This window comes from Gossypium hirsutum, chromosome D13, assembly GCF_007990345.1.
Source record: "Gossypium hirsutum isolate 1008001.06 chromosome D13, Gossypium_hirsutum_v2.1, whole genome shotgun sequence".
Taxonomy (NCBI): Eukaryota; Viridiplantae; Streptophyta; class Magnoliopsida; order Malvales; family Malvaceae; genus Gossypium; species Gossypium hirsutum.
The window spans coordinates 43,764,535-43,786,623 of NC_053449.1; the positions used below are offsets into that span (position 1 = coordinate 43,764,535).

At 32.5% G+C, this 22,089-nt stretch overlaps 1 protein-coding gene across 2 annotated transcripts; it reads left to right on the forward strand.

Moving 5' to 3' along the window:
• The first annotated feature begins 2,615 nt into the window (after positions 1–2,615).
• Positions 2,616–8,554, forward strand: LOC107893554 (vesicle transport protein GOT1). 2 transcript variants are annotated; one of them, XM_016818584.2, is made up of 7 exons: positions 2,616–2,758; positions 2,987–3,037; positions 4,230–4,321; positions 4,426–4,506; positions 4,614–4,711; positions 4,796–4,877; positions 8,324–8,554. In XM_016818584.2, exons 2-7 carry the CDS (start codon positions 3,007–3,009, stop codon positions 8,360–8,362), a joined length of 423 nt encoding a protein of 140 aa, XP_016674073.1. In that variant the 5' UTR covers positions 2,616–2,758; positions 2,987–3,006; the 3' UTR covers positions 8,363–8,554. The 2 variants fall into 2 exon arrangements, with proteins under 2 accessions (XP_016674073.1, XP_016674074.1); XM_016818585.2 differs by having other exon boundaries at positions 2,654–2,758; positions 2,981–3,037.
• The last annotated feature ends 13,535 nt before the right edge of the window (positions 8,555–22,089 follow it).

Genomic DNA, 22,089 nt, shown 5'->3' on the forward strand with positions numbered 1-22,089 from the left:
TCTATTAGAGGATCTGTAATAGAAATAAAGTAATTTGGTTTAACTTTAAATCCTATTACGCCTATATGTAAATTAGACTGAATACCTCCAATAAGTGCTTTTATTGGATTTTCAAATCTTTTATCTAAAAGGACAGCTATAATAGGAATATCATGACCTCTTCTAAATAAAGCTTTAATAGTAATCATGATTATACCTAAATGAATATATCTAATTTGAGGATATTTCTTTTTGATCCTTTTGATTTTTTCTTTAGTAAAGAGAGGGATTTCTATTAATCATCCTCTTGTATGTTTAGCGACTGTGTTACCGCTAATTTTTTCTATATGTCTCTGAGTTCATATTTTGAACTTAGAGATCTTATATATTTCTTTTTTAGAAATATGATTTTTATTAATCTTTTTTATCATTTCATCAGAAAAATCTTTTTCTTCTCCGATTAAATTTCCTAATTTAATATCCTATTTTTCAAGATTCGGAATTTTTTCTAATTGATTATTAGAACTGTTTCCTATATTAAACATAAATATATATTCATCGTTACTACCATAATCTATTTTTGATATTAACTCATATAAAATTTCTTCAGGATTTGTTTCCTTTTATTATTGATATTGATATACCCGAATATCCCAAAACATCAACCATGGCTTGTATTAAAGTCAATTTTGGATTTAGAAACAGACTATTGGCGACCCAACACGACTTTTGTGAGCCCAAAGAAAAGTGCTCGTTAGTGGACTGGTCATAGAATTGTTTGGTTGTTGCCCCATCACAACAAACCCGACAGTCCCCTCATTTTCCTTTTTAACTTTTGAATTTGAACACTCCCAGAATCTTGGCATTCTATTCCATCAAAGTCACGAGTTTCATAATTCATAGCCACTTTCTTAGTTGTCGTCACTAAGGTTTCATGTTTTCTAATTGCTGAAGTTAGTGGCAGCACAAAATACGACGCCTTGCACTTCAGTTCAATGAGAACAAGACATGCATATATTGTTGAATGGAAGAGCTTATTATTGATGTGCATAAATTGTCACTATTTCTGTTTCCTCTTAATTTCTTCTGATTCCCGATGACCCATTTCTGTAAGGCACCTGTAGTATAGAGTTGGATCCATGGCCTTGTTATTTGGGTGCAGAATGGCCTGATCTGGATCCCTATTCTCCACCACCTCATCCAGTTCTCCTATAACTATAATTTCTTTTTGACAATTGGTAACTGGCCAATATCTTAGAATCTCCCTAACCACCACTTCCCCAAGTACAAACTGAGAAATGCAATAAGCCAGCTGCTTATGCTGAACTTGCAAGCTTCTGGTGTTGTGCTGTGGGAGAAGCACTCTCGTCAACAACAGTTTGTGGTTCTCTTTTAATGGAACTACAAAGCCATTGATGATGCTTCCCTCGCCGACACCGCAATGCTTTTCAGTGTCGAAAACATAATGCAGATTGGTGTTGACGACTATATATTAATTAATTTGATAGAAAATCAGTCCTTACAGGCTTGGCTAAAAAGGAGAGTAAGCAACAAAAAACACGAGACGTTTTATAGAGGAGAAATGTTGTAATATCAGATAGCAGCACAGTAATGGGTATTTCTGGACTCAACAATGAGAGGTTAATTATAAATGATATCATAATTAATAGATTGGAGGCACTAGCAGCTACCTTGTTCTAAACTAAGGACTCATCAAGCGGACTTTGAGAAGATCCACCACCAGACGGAGGAGATACTTTTACTAGGACTTACCCAAAGTCGGTCCAATCTGAATTAATCCACGCTTTTTCTAAGTTTTCATTGTCTTGATTATTAAGGTTAATTGGGATTCCGGTTGTCAATTAATGAAATTAATATATTATATAATTTCAATTAACTCAGTTCATAAATATAATATATAATATTTAGTTACAATATTTTAATACCAGAATGTGCATTTTTTAGCAATACCAATTCTTCATTGTTTAAAAAAAACATTTCTGATTTCAAAAGCACTTTTGAAAGAAAAGCTGTGAAGAACAAGTTGTTTTTAGCCGAAATTTTTAGCTTTTCAGAAGCACTCCTGAAAAGGAAAAGTTAAAAATTTTAGCTTTTTCTCTCCCAAAAATACTTTTGGTACTTAATTATTTTTTCACCCCTCCAATAACATAGTATTTTTCTTTTTTTTTTCTTGTCGCTTAATTACAATTATGTTAAAATCATTACTTAAAAATAAAAAAATATTTTTTAAAATATTAATTACAAATATTTAATGGTTATATTTAAATATTTAAAGTATAGTTTATATATTCTAATTAAATTTTATAAATAATTAATATTTACTAATTAAAAATATTTACAATTTATATTTTATATATTAAAATATTAACAATAAATTATAATAATTTTTTTATATTATTACTAAAATTTAATAATATTAACTAATTTAAATATTATTTAAATACATATTTGTTACTTGATAATATTATGTCTAAAATGAATATTTTATTTCTCAAAAGTATTTTTTAAAAAGTCACATAAACTTTACATTGCCTCTTTTGATGGACTGCTTTTGGAAAATATAAGTTGATGATGAGGAGTTTTATGTCATTTCAGTTACATCTCATGTAAACACAGATGTTAAATAAAAAAATTTTAAAATTTTATATATTTTTGTTATCTCAAGTTTTTTTTTTCAACTTCGTTTTATTTACATTTCCTCGCGGCCCCCTCTTTCGCTCGCTCACTTCCCATTTCTGAATTTCTCAATCACTTTCAGGTAGTTGTTTCTTTTCTTTCTCTGTTTGATTACCGAGAAATTACTTTTTTTCCTCTCTGTAAACAAACGGGATTTTGGATTTTAGATTTGTTTTTCTTCTTTTTTATGTGGAGTCTATACACTATTAGATCTGTATTTAATTATTAAATTCTGTTTTCTCCTTTTTTTTTCCCCTGATTCTCTCACATGATTCCGTTTCTTATTTGTTTTGCTTTTTGAAAGTAACAGGTATCTGAAGAATCAGCAAAATGGTTTCCTTTGAAATGAACGATCGAAAAAGTGAGCTTTTATGTTCCATTTTCTGTGCTTTCTTTGCTTCTTTTCATTCAATTAACGCATCTATGAATCTGTGATTTTGTGAAACTTCTGTTCGGTGTGATACACTATTTTTTTTTCCGATGGAGGTTTGATGCTTGAAATATGCATTGTGCAATCCCTAGAAACTTTTGTGAAATTCAGATCTCTAGGCTTGGTTCATCGTTTATCTTGGGATTTTTATTTATTATTATGCATGTTAGTAAAATTTTGTAACTGCTGCTAAGTTAGGAAAGTCTTTGAAGTGTCCATGTTATTTTACGTTGAGGCAATTTGGGAATGATTTGATGTGCTAATTTATATCAGACGTTAAATTATGTTTGGCAAAGTCAGTCGAATATATTTCCTTAGAAAGAATATTTTTTATTATTTACTATCCAAACAAATATTTTAGTAAGCTATTCGGAGTTGTTTGGTAAGTTATGCTGCTTTATTAAGAAACATATATTAACTGGTAATTCTAATAAATTGATCAAACTCCAAAATGATTTACTAGTGGAGCTCCGTTGATCACATTTGATGTGCGTAGATGGTGAAGGATTTCTAATTGATATGTACACCCCTTATTATTCAAAGTTCAAAATAGGGTAGTTCAATAGGATGTAGTTCTCATTGTTAAATTTATTTATGCATGCATTTATGCTTGGTGAAGCGTGTGCACCATACCTTCTTGGAGTTGCTTATGATGGTGTTGTTTAAGTTGAACAAAATGACGAACCCTCTTACATGTGGATTTTGTTTACAAATGCTAATTGAAACAGTTTAGGGTTATTGCAATTTCATAGGAGTATTGCAGAATATCTTACAATATGTAAATAATTTATTAGATTATTTGGTGATAAGACTTTTACCAACACCTTAGCTATATGTGATATGGACAATTTTGTTAACTCTTATTTTTGCTAGAATCTAATCTTTTTAGTTTAGGTCTAAACCTGTGATCTGAGCCAATTGTTTGTTCTGTTACATGGATTGTTGTCATTGATATTGATTGGAGGTGAGTAGGAGTATGTTCCTACTCTCTAGCGTTTGATTCACATGAACTTAGCTATTGGGGACATATGACTTCGTTTGTCATCATTATTTTGACAAAAAAAGGGAAACCTTATATGCACTTATTATTCGGTTTAACTTTCATATTTACTGGGAAAAACAGAAATTGGGCTGGGATTAACGGGATTTGGCATATTTTTCTCATTTCTGGGAATTATCTTCTTTTTCGACAAGGGATTGCTTGCCATGGGAAATGTAAGCTAACTTTTATTATCTTTTTGTCCTCTTTGTACAATTATTTTCATTTTCCCTGTTGAATCATACTTGATTGACACTACCTTCTTTTTTCTGTTAATCAGATCCTTTTCATATCAGGAGTGACCTTAACCATTGGTCTGAAGTCCACCATGCAATTTTTTATGAAACCTCAAAATTTTAAGGTTTTATTTATTCTCCACACTCACTCACACAAAAACTCACATGCCTAAACACTGACATTATAAATGCATCTTTCGTTTTCTTTATGATATGTTGATGCTAAATACAGGGAACAATTTCTTTTGGTGTTGGCTTCTTTTTTGTTGTCGTTGGATGGCCCATATTTGGCATGATATTGGAGACATATGGATTCGTTGTACTCTTCAGGTCTATATGAAATTTTCATTACCTTGATTTAATACAAATGCTTAACATTTTTATCTACACATTTAACATCCACCTTTCTTGCAGTGGTTTTTGGCCAACACTGGCAGTGTTTCTGCAGAGGATACCAATTCTTGGTTGGCTATTCCAGCAACCATATGTCAGATCGGTATGTTCAGTTTCGAAGTCAAGTAAATTTTCCTTTCAAATCACAAACTGTCTTTTGGGCATGCATGCTTGCAATATATTATTTTGTTAGTTCTCGGTTGGTTAGTGTAGAAGTGTAAAAGTATCCTGGAACCATTCCAAAATTTGGAAAACCAGTAATCAATGTCTCTACTGATCTTAGAGTATGAAAGAAAGCCAGCAAATCATCTAATTGTAGAACCCGTTGATATTTATATCTACGTCAAAGAAGTGAAATTTGAAGTAATTTTTGTGCCATCAATATGTGAGTAACTGAATCAGCGTTCCTTCTCCTTGCTGCAAGGAGGGGGTTAAATAGTTATCTATTTCAACACAAATTAGAATGGGATTATTGGAAAGGCTAAACTATAGAAACAGAGCTGATATTTGATTGGTTAAGTTACTGACTTTATTTAATCACCAGGGAATCTTTGTTTGCAATTGGTTGTTCATTTATTTTGATAATTTCATCCAAAAATATTTAGTTAATATAAACTCTTGTTTACTTTCTCCCCCTCTGATATAGCAAGAGAGGAAACCTAAGAAAATGAGAGCTTGTGAATATCTTCTTAATATTGCTTGGTGCACTTTTAGGTGCTCTGGTCAGGCTGTAAATAGGTGATTGACTTTAGAACCTGGCCTAGTGGCTCAGCTGAGGCGAAAGTGCCTTGAGGCAAACACCTAGGTGGACTATCTTCATATATAAAAAATGCATTACCTTATTCATGCAGCCTTTCATTGAGGTATAAAGGGTATAATAGTCTATTGCTTTTTCTTCCCTTTTAAAATCAACTGAAAATTTTGTCAAACATGGCTGTTGTCAAAAGCAACCATTCCATGGCAATGGCATTGCAGATTTGGATAACCGAATCCTCTAAATACAAAATTATGCTCGTGGTAAAAGTTGAACCTTGTCTTACAAGGTAAACTACTAAGGACTTTACCAAGTGAGCTAGATCTTGAATTTGATAATAACATGCTAATAAAACTAAATTATATTTGTAATGAAATATAAAATTTAAAAATGCTTGCCCAAAATGAAATATAATAATAAATTAATTGTAAATTTAAATTGGGGTAAATTACACTATTAGTCACTAAACTGAGTAAATTTTTGTTTTGGTCACTTAACTTGAAATTGTTACAATTTGGTTATTTAATTATTTAGAAGTTTTTATTTTAGTCATTGGGCTAAATATTTTTTTGAAAATAAAAGTTCTACCAGTGAGCTCCAAGCGACAATTCGATGGTCAGTACGGTTGACTAATACCCATCAATGAGTAAAATAACATATCTTAGATCTAAGTTGATATGATGGTTAGTGTCGAAGATTAGAGAAAAAAATTGTTTGAATGTTGCTTTGCAGACTTGGATGTTCATGAAAAAAAATTGAATTGTAGAAGAAAAAGGGAAAGAGAGCTTTTGATTGTTGTAGGCAATGCGAACATAGAAAGTCATAAAACACCGATTTAATAGTCCAGTCTTAAATGAAAACTTTTGAATAATTCAGTGACAAGATTGCAACTTCTTTTAGTTAAGTAATCAAAATGAAAATCTTTTAGTTAAGTAATCAAAATGAAAACTTACCCATAGTTTTATAACTAATGGTGTAGTTTACTCTTTAAATTAACTAGTTATGTTTAATACTTTTTAATTCTTTTATAATTGGTATTTGAGACATGGTTATCAGTACTCCCAACAATTATATCTTCTAATCAAATCAGAATTTAAGATTTTATCATTGTTAAGTATGTACAACGTAGACTATGCATGCTCCATATGTTTCTATTATGATGATTTTGTAATAATCTTCTATGTTCTTAGAATTGGAGTTTTGATAAGTTTAGGATCAAAAGGAAAATGAATAGTTTTCTTCATGACACTTTTATTTTAATCTCACATTGGTGGGAGGAGAAGTTGAACTTATAAATAAGCCTTTCCTTTCTTCCTTTTGCATTTCAAGCTTTAATTTAATCCTACATCAGAGGAAGAAACAATGCAAAGGGAGGGTAGCCTCTATGAATAAACTCCTCCCCTTTTGTTTATTTCTTAGAGTTTGTCAAAGGGCTAGGTGCTGCCTGAAACATTTTTTGTACCTCTTATCCAAGCTCAGCCGGGCAGCCTGTTTCAATGTTAAAAATATATTAAAAATATTTTTTGTATTAATATCTAAATAATTTTATGTTAAATCTAAACAATTTTTTATTAATAAAAAGCAATTCAGGCTAGGCTGGTTTGAATTTGGAAAATCCTCTAGGCTTGACACAATATTGCTTATGGGCCGATACACATATTTATTTCATTTTCAGTTTTTGGGAAAATTAAAATTAAATGACTGAATGTCTAAAAGTATGAATATTGTAGCCCAAAAATGCTTTTACAGGTATGCTGAATTCTGAAATGAAGGGAATTTTTCCCCTCCAAATTCTCATTCATGCATCGGTTAGAATTATAATGCAAATGGAAAACTCCATTTATAAATAAGCCTTTTTTTTCCTAAGTTCACCTTTTTTTAATGAAATCCCACAATGGTGGGAAACATATTGTTAAAGAAAGCTGCACTCTGTATAAACTTCCCCCCGCCCCCTTCAATCTGATTTATTTCATTGTACTATCACATTGTTGGAAAACGCAGAGCAAATGGAAGTTTGCTTTATAAGTAAAGCCGTTCCCTTCTTTTCACTTTCCTCTTTTACGCTTTGAAATTATTTGCAATCAACAAGGTAACTCCGTTTTTAATTAATAACATTAATCATAGCTGTATCTTGAGTTTATTAATAGAAGTTGGCAGAATTTTTTACAAGTCACCTTCCTTCGCTTGGTTTGCCCTAGGGATCATGTTACGTACATGTCTACTCTTTTCATTACGTTGGCGTCCTTGTAGGGATAGTCACAAAAAATTATGGTTTAGATCAGGGTTTCAACCAAAATTTATCCTTTTCTTTGTTTGACTTTTGGCTTTTGTTCAGATATAGAACACGCGTACATGCATGATTATAAGCGCATTGAACTGAAAAATCATAAAAGCTAAATCTGGTTTTCTGATTGTGCGAATTCCAAATGATATGATCTGAGAAGTAAACTGAAGATCTCTTCAGACATATGTTTAGAATGTCAATTTGATGGGCATTGACTTTGAAAGTATGATCATCATTATATAGATGAAAAATAATGATCAGTCTTTGTAAACTATTCGAGAAAATACTTTTTCGTTATAGACAAATACCCTCTCCCTCTTTTCTTTCCTCCCAGTGAATAGGCTTAAAAATTGTGTGTTTGTGGGACTGATTGATGAACCTTTATATGTTGTGTGACAATGTTACTGACACCCTATAATTTTAATACTCGACTTACTAAGCTAATAAACTTTCTTCAAGGTAGTTTCTTTTATATTGACATAATTTTGGTCCGTTTTTCTTAATGCTGCAGTTATTGGATCGGTATAGAGGCAGGAGGGTGCCTGTCTAACCATGCCATATATCAGAGAATTGGAAATAGTGGGGGTTCTTATGAACAAATAGGCACAAGTCAAAGCGATGGAATGAATGGTGTGAATTATATAAAAAAAAGTCTATGCAAAGTGGTGAAACATGCTTTCATGAAATGATGTTATGTAGTACTACGCCAAATCTGATAATCAATTTTTTGATTCTTGAAGAATCATGTTGTTTGAGTGTACATGAAAAATGATGAATGAAATGAATGTGAAAACTGGGGAGTCAATGGGAAAAAATATCTCTCTCAAGAGCAAGATAGAAACAAAGGAAAACTTTGATTTAGAAAATGGAGTGAAAGGGAATTTTTAAATTTATTTTTAAAGGCTCAAAAGGTTTTCAGAATTGCTGTCTAGTAAAGGAAATCCGGATGCTAAAAGTTCTAAACTAATTCTCATCTAGAGTTTCGAATTAATTAAAACGGAGGAATTTCGATTTAATTAGGACTCTAAAAGGACATTTGATCGGTGGCTTCCCGTAAGAGGGGAGTCTCACTGCTGCGACATCTTGCCTTAATAAGGAAGTTGGGTTGGTTCTTGCTAGTTCAATTTTCTGGGTGTACCTCACTTGCTCATATATTCAATTAATTAAATAATTTTTAATTTAATTTTAATATTTAATTAGTCAATTTTAATTGAATAATTTACCCAACTTAATTTTAATTTGATTAAAATTATAATAATTTTATCATATTAAAATTTATATGCAAACATATGTAATTATGAAATTAAACTATGACAATCACATAATTTAATTTTATTTAATTTCTACTTTACACATAATTATTTAATTTATTCATTCAATTAAATAATAATCTAAAAAAAATCAATTATTCTTAAATTATCTCTTCTTGAGAAAAATACAATTACTGCAAATAGTAATTTATACAATTTGTTTCTTGTTCATCATTTTGTCTATTCATTCAAAGATTTTCATGCAACCCATTCAAAATTGTAGTGAGCTAGTAGATGGTTCGATTAGACTTATACAATTAGGACTAAAATAATTTTTAATTAAAATTTGACTTTCTATTTATTAATTATAAAGGTATTTAGTTATAGAGTCATTACACTAAAAGTATCATGATTGAACTCTCCATTATATATACCATTATGAAAGTTATTTATTTCAAGTTTTAGTCATATGACCTTGTTATTTATTATCCTTTTAGGTTAAACCTGTGCACATAATCCTATCCTTTTTTTATTACATGGTCATCATTGTATCTTCCATAATGAAGATGTTCATTAATTATACCAGTAATCATAAAAATCATTTGTCCCAAACAACTCAGAGTCATATTCCATTTTCATAATTTATATAATGCCAATGAGAAGATACTATTTATTTTTTTTATTGAGTTATGATTCTATTATTGTGAGGGAAGTCATGTCATGCATAAGTCATGTACCCAACATACCAACTTTTGGCTCACTATCTTGAAAATACATATTTTCAGTATATCATAATACATGAATCATATACACATAGGTATCCTCTTACTAATGATTTAGGTAAATCATATTATAAACATCAAAAGTGAATTAATTTATAAACGAATCAGCCCAAACAATATCTATCTTTTTTATTTCTATGTTTCAAGCTTACCCTAATATCCCAAACAAACTCTCTCTCCAAAGATTTATAGACTGCATTATAGTTCTATCATGAATCGTTTGCTCAATATGACCCCAAGAACTATGCACAATTTAGATTATCTATTGATATAAGTTGTATTCTCGTATTACATCTGACCATGTAATGCAACTTAATATTAGTTAAACTTTAATCAATGAACAATATTTATTTATACAATTTGCTTTAAAGGTAAAAACCATTAAACATACTATATAAATAATATTAAATGATAATGTGAAAAATATTTTTTTTATTCAATCAATTATAAAATTAGAATACCTAACAAACCCCTGTAGATGTTATGGAAGAACCTACTCTTGTTGGTGTTGCTGACAAATCAAATATTACCACATCTTAACCAACAAAGCATTTACTCCTAGAAGTAGAAGGCAAACATCATTACCCATTTGAGACAATTAATGTTGATATTCAAAAACCGGTGGCAATAACTAAGAAGGTAGTAAGTTTAAGTTTCCTGTGTGATTTCAAGGGCAGCAACTAGCGAGGTAAGTAAGGTGGCAATAAATTGGTGAATTTTAAATCCTTAACTTGCCTACAGACTCTTAAGTCTTTACTCGAATATAAACACGTCTTATGCTTATGATGCATCCTAGGGGGAGTAGTTGTTTGTTGTGTTGGATGTATGACTTTTTTGTTATAGGATTTTGTCAATAATGCTAAAAAGAGATTGTAAAATATCGTTTGTTATATCATCTGGTCCCAGTTGGTGTTGTAACACTTGTGTAAACACTAAAATTCGATAATGTTGAATTTTGTTTAACAATTTTAATTTTGGCCATCCATGACATGACATGTAATTTTTATTATCTGTTTTATATTTCAAAAATAGGCACCAAATTCGGATTTTTTTGTAGGAGGCAACTAGATAATTCTTAGGGTGGATTTTGATGAGAGGTGGGGTGCAGTGCGGTACATTTAGCTTTTGTTTTTTTGTTTATCTCACGCTATAATGTCGCTACAATATTTAATCTCACCGCCACCGTCTATCTAAACCATCCTTAGAGTCCTTAAATCATGAGATTTTATCACTTATATATATAGATTATCGGTTGGGTTTAAATTCGTCAAAGCTTTTTGTACGCTCTTAAAATTTAAAATTTAGTTATTATATTTTAATTTTGAAACATTACGTCTTTGTACTTTTTTTTATTTAAAAAACTTGGTTCGTCCCTCTAATTTTTCCATTAAAGTTAATGATGTAAGAGGTAAAGTAATTTTTTAACCCTCGATATTTACAATTTTTGTCACTTTGATTCTTACCATTTAAAAGTACATAAAAATTAAAAATATATATTTTTATAAAAAACTGAAAAAAATTATGAAAGAAATTAAGACTCTTTTAAAATTCAAAATATAAAAAAATGATTTTAAAATAAAAGCCCAACATTCAATGTTATCTAAATCGGACGGGACTGGCTAGTCGAATCGGTTTGACTAGGTATCGGTTTGGGTATCAATCTAGTGAAAGGTAAAACACTAGTTGACCTACGAATTGATACGAATTGGTTGAACCAAGTTAAAAAATCAATTGAACCGACAATTGAACCTACTTCAAACTAGTCTGATTAGTTGGTTGCAGAACAACAGGTCCCATCCGTTCAAAGAAAATAAATTATTAAAAAATAAAAAATAAAACTTATAAAAATCAATTTAACTACAATTTCTAATGGTTTTTTTAGCCTGGTATGTACTTGTCGCAGGTCAATTAATTTTTTAAAACTTCCTTAGTCTGTTTTTTTGTCAATTTGGTCTATACTTTTTAAAAGTAGGTAAATTTTTTTTAAACATTATTCTTTTTTCATATTTTAAATAAAAAAACATAAAAATTATAATTTTATAAAAATAAAATATATGAAAAAATAAAAATACTTTAAAATTCAAAAATATTTCTTTTAAAAAAATTTAAAATATAAAAATATAAAAATTTAATGTTATCTTAATCAAACTAGACCAATTAGATTAGGAACCAATTGGGATATCGGTCCAATGAGAGGTAAAAAGTTGGTTGACTCACGACCCAATATGAATTAGTTGAATTGGGCTAAACAACTAGTTGAACCGGCAATTGAACGATTTTTATAATTTTTTTATTTTTAATAATTTATTTGCTTTGAATCGGTCGGACCGGTTGTTCTGGAAATCAATTGGTGAAACATGTTCGAAATTAGTCCAACTGTCTGTTCAAGTGGGGTTTTTTTTAGTTCGATTCAACCAGTCCATACCAGTTTATGAGTTAATCAATTTTTTTATCTCTAATTAGATTGATACCCCAATTGGTTTATGATATAACCAGTCCAACTGATCGATCCGGTCTAGTTTAGATAACATTAAAATTTTAATTTTTTTATATTTTTAAAGTCACTCTTAATTAAATGGTAATAATCACAAAAAAAGTAAATAGGAAAAATATAGAAATTAAATATCTTAAAATTAAAGTACAAAAGTTAAATTTTAAATTTTTAGAAAATACAAACAGCTTTATCAGTTAACATGAAGAGATAAAAAGAAATATTTTAGGGATTGAGATAATGATTCTATCCCATCATCAAGGTTGCATTATCCAAAGGATGGTTATTGAGCATAAAACTTGTCAGTTTCGAGTATCTGTTCTTAGCGCACTTTGTTGAGAAATATTTTCACATTCTAGGAGTGTGTTCTCTAGTACCCTACTACATGAAGGGTTGAGCAGAGAGAGTGAAGGTATACAAACTATGTAATTTTGAGATTGTAATTATCTTTAGTGAGTTTAAGTAAATTAAGTTTATTATTTTTTTAAATAATTTTTGTCGAAACCGTCTTTTTGAAAATAAATATTTAGTTGTCGACTTTAAAAATAAAATCGGAGTCGCCACCGATCCTTTATTAAGGTGTGATCGACTCACCTTAAAAAATTATTTTGGTCTACGAATTTTGAGAAAATGAGTTCGGGAGTCAATTACGCACGAGGAAGGGTTGACACCCTCGTAACGCCCAAAATCGGTACCAAATTGATTATTTGATGTCTTAGGTCGAAGGTTAATTTTTTTTTTAAAATCAACTCAAACGATGGAATTTGAAAAAGGATAATCAATTGCTCAAGTCATGTAAAGAAATCGAGTCCCAATACGTTAGGGTACAATTCTTCATAATCCTCGAACTTTGAATATCACTTTATTTTATGTGAAAATCTTCATTTTGAGAAAATAGCATGCCACACCCAATACGTTAGGACACAACAAGTTAAGTTTCCAAAAATGATTTTTATTCTCATGCATTTTGAATAAAGAATATTCTTGGTTATTTAGGATTAGCAAAGAAAATCGAAACCCAATACGTTAAAGCTCAATTTCCTCGAAAATCCTAAACTTTGAATATTGCTTTTATTCAAAAAAAACCTTGAATCAAGAGAAAATGATTTTGATATAGTGACGAAACCAAAATATAACTTCTTGTTTAAAAAGGAATGACATAATGTTAATATACAACATGGAACACATACCTTAATTTTAAATTATATACGTATATGTATTATGAAATGTCAATGCATATATATACATGTATGCAAAAGTTATGGAAATAAAAGAATAATAAAAAATATATATATAATATGTACATGTATTAACAATAAAATAAAAATACAAAGTTATGTATATATATATTTCAAAATAAAAATGTGTAAGTATGTATAAAATATAAAGCATGTGAAAGTTAAAATAAAAAGTAAAAAATATATACAAAGAAATTTTAAAAATGTGCGAATGAAATATATGTATGCATATAAAAAAAACCTCAAAATATATATATATTAAATATGCAGATATATAAAATATGCGAATGTAAATAAATAGAAAATATATAATAATAACGATAGTGGATAATATAATAATAATACACAATGCCAAATAATATAAAAGAACTTAAAAAAAATTGATTAAGGATCAAACTAAAAAAAGAAACAGAGTTTAAGGGCCAAGTTTAAAAAAATGGAAAACACCAGAAAGAGCCAAATTGATACGCGTGCCATGAGAGGAGGACTTAAAAGGCAATATCCCCATACTGGCCTAACAGCGTCGTTTTGTCTTTAATATTAAAACTAAATTTTTTTCAAAAAACAATCTTATTTCATTTTTTATTTTTTCTTAAAACAAACAGAGGGAGAAAGGGGAGTGCTTTGCTAGGGTTTCCTTAACCTAACCCCCCAAGCCGCCACAGCTCTTCCTTCTCTGCCGTTTCAGACCCCACGGCGGCGAAATGAAGGGATCCTCCGGCAACGCTCCAAAGGTAAGTTCCCCCCTTTTCCCCTCCTTCTCGTTTATTTTTGTTTTAAAAAAAAATCAAGGAAGAACAAAATAAAAAAATACAAAACAGTACAAGAACAGAGAGAAAGAAAATAAAATCAATCACCTTTTAAAAAATCTTTTTTATCTCTTATTTCTGTGTTTTTTTTTGAACCGATTGTCCCCCCTTTTTCTAGTGCATAGATTTAGGCTTTTTATAGCCTAAAAAAATACATTTTATTTACAATATTTTCTTTTTCGGACTCTTCTAATCCACATTTACAGGTGATCGTGGCGTGCGGTGCACGTTGGAGGATGTTGGCTCCGGATCTTGCAGCGGCTAAAGAGGGCAGTAGTTGCAGCGCTAAGGCTAGGGGCTACTAGGGTTTTTATTTTGTGTGTATTTTAGGCTAGTGGGTTTAAAAGTATTGGGCTAGGGTTAATTTTATTGGGCCCGGGCATATTTGGGCTCTACAGCTGCCCCTCTTTGCTCGATGTCGTGTAACGGGAATAGAGCAAAGACTAAAAGCCCAATTGTGCCCAGCCTTATTGAGCCTCGAATTCTTCAGTACTTCTTTACTTCAAATAGCCTCATTTCTTCCTACTGCATCTTCAGAGTTATAGGAACTGGTGCTTCAATCTACTCCATTGCAATGTCAGGGAGATAGGATTCGTACATTGTAGTTTCTCATAAGAACAAAATTTGCTATCTTTAATCTGCTCCACAGCAACTTCAGGGAGATAGGCATTATAGCTTCTACTTGTTCTGCTACGCCTTAAAGATAAATCGGATGCGATCTGCTCTACTGCAATTTCAGAGAGATGAGATTTGTGATTTTAATCCACTCCATTGCAACTCCAAGGAGATAGGACCGGTTATTTCTGTTTGCTCCACTACAACTTCAAAGAGATGAAACTTGTATCTTCGACCTACTTCGCCACCAGTATGGGAAGACAAGATCTGCTCTCTTTGATCTACTTCATGCCAATACATGAAGACAAGATCTGCTTTCTTCGATCGATTCCACTGCCGACCAGAGAGATAGAATTACTGGCTTCAATATACTCCACTATAACCTCAGGGAGGTAAAATCTGCCATCTTCGATCTACTCCACTACTGCCTAGGGAGATAGGATATGTAATCTTCAATCTATTCCACTGCTGCCCAGGGAGATAGAATTACTGGCTTCAATGTACTCCACTATAACCTCAGGGAGGTAAAATCCGCCATCCTTAATCTGCTCCACTGCTGCTTAGGGAGATAAGATCTGTAATCTTCTATCTATTCCACTGCTACCCAGGGAGATAGAATTACTGGCTTCAATGTACTCCACCTCAGGGAGGTAAAATCCGCCATCTTTGATTTGCTCCACTATTGCTTAGGGAGATAAGATCTTTAATCTTCAATCTATTCCACTACTGCCTAGGGAGATAGAATTACTGGCTTCAATGTACTCCACTGTAACCTCAGGGAGGTAAAATCCGCCATCAACCTGTTCCACTGCAACCGAGGGAGGTAAGGCTGGTATCTTCAATCTGCTTCGCTGTCAATGTAGGAAGGCAAGATCTACTATTTTCACTAATCTGTTCTCTAGAGAACATGACCTGTATAATGAACCTAATTATGCCTAATGATTAGGATGTCATGATCAAAATGAATCAAATGCTCCTAACTAGACATGTGTGAATGACATTTGAATGAATGCAGAATTTTATTTTTTTTGAGAATGATCCCGCTTAGGTTGTCATTTCTCGAAGTTTATTAAGGCTTTAATTCTGATATGCTACAACACCTTCTTGCTTGACTGGCTTTTCTTCAATCCTCTCCTATCAAGAATACAGGATTTAAATATTTCTGGTCCCTTACACCATTCCCAAGGTGTCGTACCAAAGGCTCATGCGCAAATGAAGGCTCTCTTCTCCGAGGTAACCTCTTCCTATTGCCTGATGATCATTGCTTGCTGGTTTATTTAAGCTTTGTCATCAACATGACCTTCTTGTCCCTTTGTTCAGTCAATGTTTTTAACGACAAAATGTGAAGGGATAGTCTTAATTTAGACACTCCCTCTTAGATATTCAACCTTTAAGCTTGATGTATTCTAAATAATAACCCTGTTTTCGGTTACCGTATTATTTAGAAACTTCTAGAGTAATATGCAAAACTTCTCTTGTGAAAGTTTTATTAGTCTATTGATCATTATTCTAATGCAACATGCTTGCAAAAAGATCATGGATAAGAATAGAGTTGGTTCTGAGCATAGCTCGAGATGAATAAATTGTCGAGGATAACAAAGATGGATAACAAAGAAATTAATTTAGGAATGCGTATCTTGGAAATGAATAAAGTGTTCCAAGAATAACAAAAATAGTATAAGGATTAGGTGCCCCAGATATCGCAGCTTGAACCTCTCTGTACAGACTTTCTGAAGGCTATTCTGAGTTTAACATGTGTTTAGGAGTACTTTGACGATGACCCAAGATGTCGCCTACCCTTTCCTGTTGATTCAAGTATAGCAATACCATTGCATGCCCCCATTCTGATCAGTATTTGAGCTGCTCTGAAAATTTCAAGTGCCATTTTGATCAACATTTGAGCCGCCCTTTTTGGGTTTTCAACTCAAATCCCCTTTGGTCTAAAGCGCCCTTTGCAGGTTTTCACCTTAGCCTCTCCGGTTTTACTTTTTCATTTTTCATTTTCATCTCTTCATTTTCCACATCACTTTTTTTTTGTTGGGACTCAAACTGCCCTTTGCGGGTTTTTACCTTGGTCCTCTCTTTCTTAAGCGGAGCATTTCCTGACTGAATCTGAGTTTATGGGACTTTGCAGGTTTATCACCCATCTCGTTCAAAATCAAAGCTCCTTTGGAAAATACCTTCTCTATAACATAAGGTTCTTCCCAATTTGGCATCCGTTATATTTTTTGTAGAGTGAGGATCTTCTTCAGCATTAGGTCGCCATCGTGGAATTCTTTGGGACAAACCTTTTGCTGTAGGCTCGCATCATTCATTTCTTAGTACATCTGACCCTGATGAATAGCTTTTAGTCTTCTTCCTTCTATCAAGTTCAATTGATCACATTGCGATTGGATTTGTTTTGCTTCATCCAACTTGCTCAGCCAATACCCGGAGAGAAAGAATTTCAACTTCAATAGAGAAAACCGTGATGAACTAAAGAGAGAGGCACTGCTCCGGTAGAATTGTCACTGCATCATTCATGATATTAATCTTGACATACTGTAAATTTTTGATATCGTGCTGTTGTTCATATTGTAATGACAGAGCTTAACCTAGGCATATCCTGGTATGACCATGCGTAGACATCTTTGAATTCTTGAAGTAACTCAACAATGTCATGCTTTGTCTTTGAAGTCATATCAATTCCAATCTTCACCAAGCTCACAACTTTTAATGATTCTTTGTGAGGTAGGATCTGTCTATCCTCTACCATTCTCAATAAGTCTGGAGATAAGCTAAATTCCATGTCACCTTCAAAGTTGTGAGATCCCTCTAAACACATGTCTCACCCAAAAGGAGATTCTGAGTCTGTAGTAGCGTCACTCATGTCATTGATATTTGGGGACCTATGGTGGGTACCAAAGAATATACAAAAGAATGTATGAATAATATGAATAAATGAGTGAATAATTTGGCAGAAAAAATCTGAAAGAATGAAAAAAAAATCGTAAAGAATGAAAGAACATTTGCTCAAAGATGTATTTCATTAAAATAATAATGTTCAAACGTGAGCCTATTTCACAAAGAAATTCCTATTGCTTCTAGGCTGAAAGCAACAAGTGTGTTCTGAACATTACTCTAACAGACTCTAAATACTTTAGGGGTTTCCTCTACAGTCCCATTATTTAAAACATCTCTAAGGCAAATATCTAACAAGGACCCTTTTAATTGTGTCTGCATATATGGCATCGATGTGCAAACTTCTCACCACTTCTTCATACATTGCAGTCCCTCTATCCTCAATCATGATTGGGTAACGAATTTTCTGCACTTGATGAGTCACCAAACTTGACAATACCCATGTTGATGAGTCTTTCAACCTGCTTCTTAAAGGCAGTGCAATTCTCAATCGAGTTTCCCGTAACTCCCGCATTGTATTCACATTGTGCGTTCGCGTCATACCATTTGGGATACGGAGGTTGTAAAGGCTTCACAGGAAAAGGGGAAACAACACGTGCATCAAATAAATTTTGATACAGCTCCCTATACAACACTGGAATTGGCATGAATTGGGGCCTCTTAGTGTTTTGTTTTGTACCAGCTTCTTGTCTCGATGAACCCTGTTGGTTAGCAGCCACCTTTCTTGGCTGACTCACAGTAACTGATTTAGAGTAACTCGTGTTGTTCACCTCATCTTCTCTTCTCCTTGAGACTGACCTCTTGTTACTCTCTCCAGCATCGATCTTTCCATTTCTTATGGCATTTTCGATCATCTCGCCATTTATGATTATGTCGGGAAAGCTTTTGTGGCACTCCCTAACATATGTGTAATGAATGGAGATTTCAGCGTATTGACAAAGAGCATTGTTGTTTCTCTTTCTAATAGTGGTGGTTGAACTTGAACGGCCACTTCCCTCCACCTTTGTGCATATTGCCTAAAGCTCTCGTTTGGCTTCTTTTCCATATTCTGAAGGGTGATTCTGTCAGGAACCATGTCTGCTATATGACTGTATTGCTTCATGAACGCTTGTGCTAAATCCCTCCATGAACCAATCATGCTACGGTTCAGTTGATTGTACCATTTCTAGCCATTCTCCTGCAGAACATGGTGATATGTGCTTCTGGGCAACTTGTCCCATTGTACTTTTCGAATTCTAGCATCTTAAACTTATGAGGGAGTACCAAATCTGGAACTAAGCTCAGCTCTTTAGCGTCAATCCTACGATAGCTTTTCGTGACTTCCATCGCTCTGAATATCTCCTCGAGCCATTTGCACATTTTGCTCTAACTGCTTTGGTAACTCCTCCTTTATTCTTTCCTTTTCAGCCACTTCATCGAAGTCAGGAATAGCAGAGTTAGCAGGGTAGTTTCCGAGGTTAGAGCTTAATCTAGCTTGGAAATTCGAAACACCAGCCCGAAATTGCTGAGGCATGATGGTGACAGTAGATTTGTGCGGGTATTCAGCTTAAGGTCGCACATGTGGAGGGGTGAAGCCTGGAGGATAGAGGTTCATCATCATTTCTCTCTTCGACATTTGCCATGGGGCCCTTTCCTTTATCACTTCCCCTAGTTACCAGTTGGGTTAGCTTTGCCATCATATTATTTTGAGATTCCTGCATCTTCTCTAACATATCTTGTTGCATCTTGTCTAACCGCTCCTGCACTTGTAACTGGAGTTGGTCTTACATTTCTTTCTAGTGCTGTTTGAGCTTTTCCAATCTCTGATCCATGTCCTTAATCTTTGCTCGAATACCGTAACGGTGTTTGGTTGGTTGGTTGGTTTCCAGGTTAACTGAGCAATGATTTTAGTTAATTAGGATCCTTTAACTGTGTTTAATGTATATGATGTAATGAAATGCAAATGCATAAAATGAATGCGAAAAGAGACGTTGATTCATGTTCAATTTTTTACTAGAAAACTTTACTAGAAAACAAATCTCTTTACATAAAGCGGACATATATATACGACTTTACCCTCATACTCCAAGTGAAGATATCGACCCTTCAGATATTAAGATACATCTCACGAATTTGATCTCTTTTTTTTTTGATCTAGGTCGTAAATTCTTGCTCATTCACGTTCATTAGCTTCTTTATGAGATTGAGACCTTTGATGACTTTTGAATAAACTTTGACAATTTGGATCCTCAGGTCATGCAGTAAAGTCGTATACTCCTCTTGTTAGGCTTTTCGTGCCATGTTTTCTTCAGACCACCGTATTATCTTCCACCTTATCAAGAAACCCGTATTCCATAACAAGCTTTCTAATCTAGTAATCGAACTCAAATCAACATCTCTTTTCTAAGATTCAAATGCAATACAATCATGATGTCATGCAATCAAAACAAAATAAACCCAAGTCAGTATCACACCAAAAAGCTATAATCCAATACAAACATGAAATAGCAAGAACATTTATTCAGGAATCCACTAGGGTTTGGTATAGCTCTACCTAGGGAAGTTCCTAAAGCTCACTATATGAGGCTTAGTTTCTAGAGTAAGGGTACCTGAACCAGCAAATTCCTCGATCCTCACCCATTATCGGCTCATGTAGATCGAGTTCAGTTCAGGGGGATACATTTCCCTATGGCTGCACGGAGATAAAAATCTCACGAAGACATACGTACGGATGTATCCCGGAAGCGGTCCACTACCCTGCACGGAGGTGAAAACCTCACGAAGGATTAGTTTCTCGCTCCAACTTAAAAGGGTAAAACGGACCATGCAAGGCAAAATGCAAATACAGATTAATCGGCTTGGTCCAATCATGCAAACATATCATGATAAAAAATCAATGAATGCGAAGGGAAATCATGATTTTAAAACAAAACTTGATTTTTCAATCACAAGACAAAAACAATCAATTTATGGCTCGACTCTCTAAGGTCCCCAGTGGAGTCGCCAAGCTGTCGAAACCGTCTTTTTGAAAATAAAAATTTAGTTGTTGACTTTAAAAATAAAATCGGAGTCGCCACCGATCCTTTATTAAGGTGTGATCGGCTCACCTTAAAATATTATTTTGGTCTACGAATTTTGAGAAAATGATTTCGGGAGTCAATTACGCACGATGAAGGGTTAGCACTCTCGTAACGCCCAAAATCGGTACCAAATTGATTATTTGATGTCTTAGTGTCGAAGGTTAAAAATTTTTTTAAAATCAACTCAAACGATGGAATTTGAAAAAGGATAATCAATTGCTCAAGTCATGTAAAGAAATCGAGTCTCAATACGTTAGGGTACAATTCTTCATAATCTCCGAACTTTGAATATCACTTTATTTTATGTGAAAATCTTCATTTTGAGAAAATAGCATGCCACACCCAATACGTTAGGACAAAAGAAGTTAAGTTCCCAAAAATGATTTTTATTCTCATGCATTTTGAATAAAGAATATTCTTGGTTATTTAGGATTAGCAAAGAAAATCGAAACCCAATACGTTAAGGCTCAATTTCCTCGAAAATCCCAAACTTTGAATATTGCTTTTATTCAAAAAAAAAACCTTGAATCAAGAGAAAATGATTTTGATATACTGACGAAACCAAAATATAACTTCTTGTTTAAAAAGGAATGACATAATGTTAATATACAACATGGAGCACATACCTTAATTTTAAATTATAGACGTATATGTATTATGAAATGTCAATGCATATATATACATGTATGCAAAAGTTATGGAAATAAAAGAATAATAAAATTTATATATAATATGTACATGTATTACAATAAAATAAAAATACAAAGTTATGTATATATATATTTCAAAATAAAATTGTGTAAGTATGTATAAAATATAAAGCATGTGAAAGTTAAAATAAAAAAAGTAAAAACTATATACAAAGAAATTTTAAAAATGTGCGAATGAAATATATGTATGCATATAAAAAAGCTCAATATATATATTAAATATGCAGATATATAAAATATGCGAATGTAAATGTATAGAAAATATATAATAATAACGATAGTGGATAATATAATAATACACAATGCCAAATAATATAAAAGAACTAAAAAAAATTGATTAAGGATCAAACTAAAAAAAGAAACAGAGTTTAAGGGCCAAGTTTAAAAAATGGAAAACACCAGAAAGGGCCAAATCGATACGC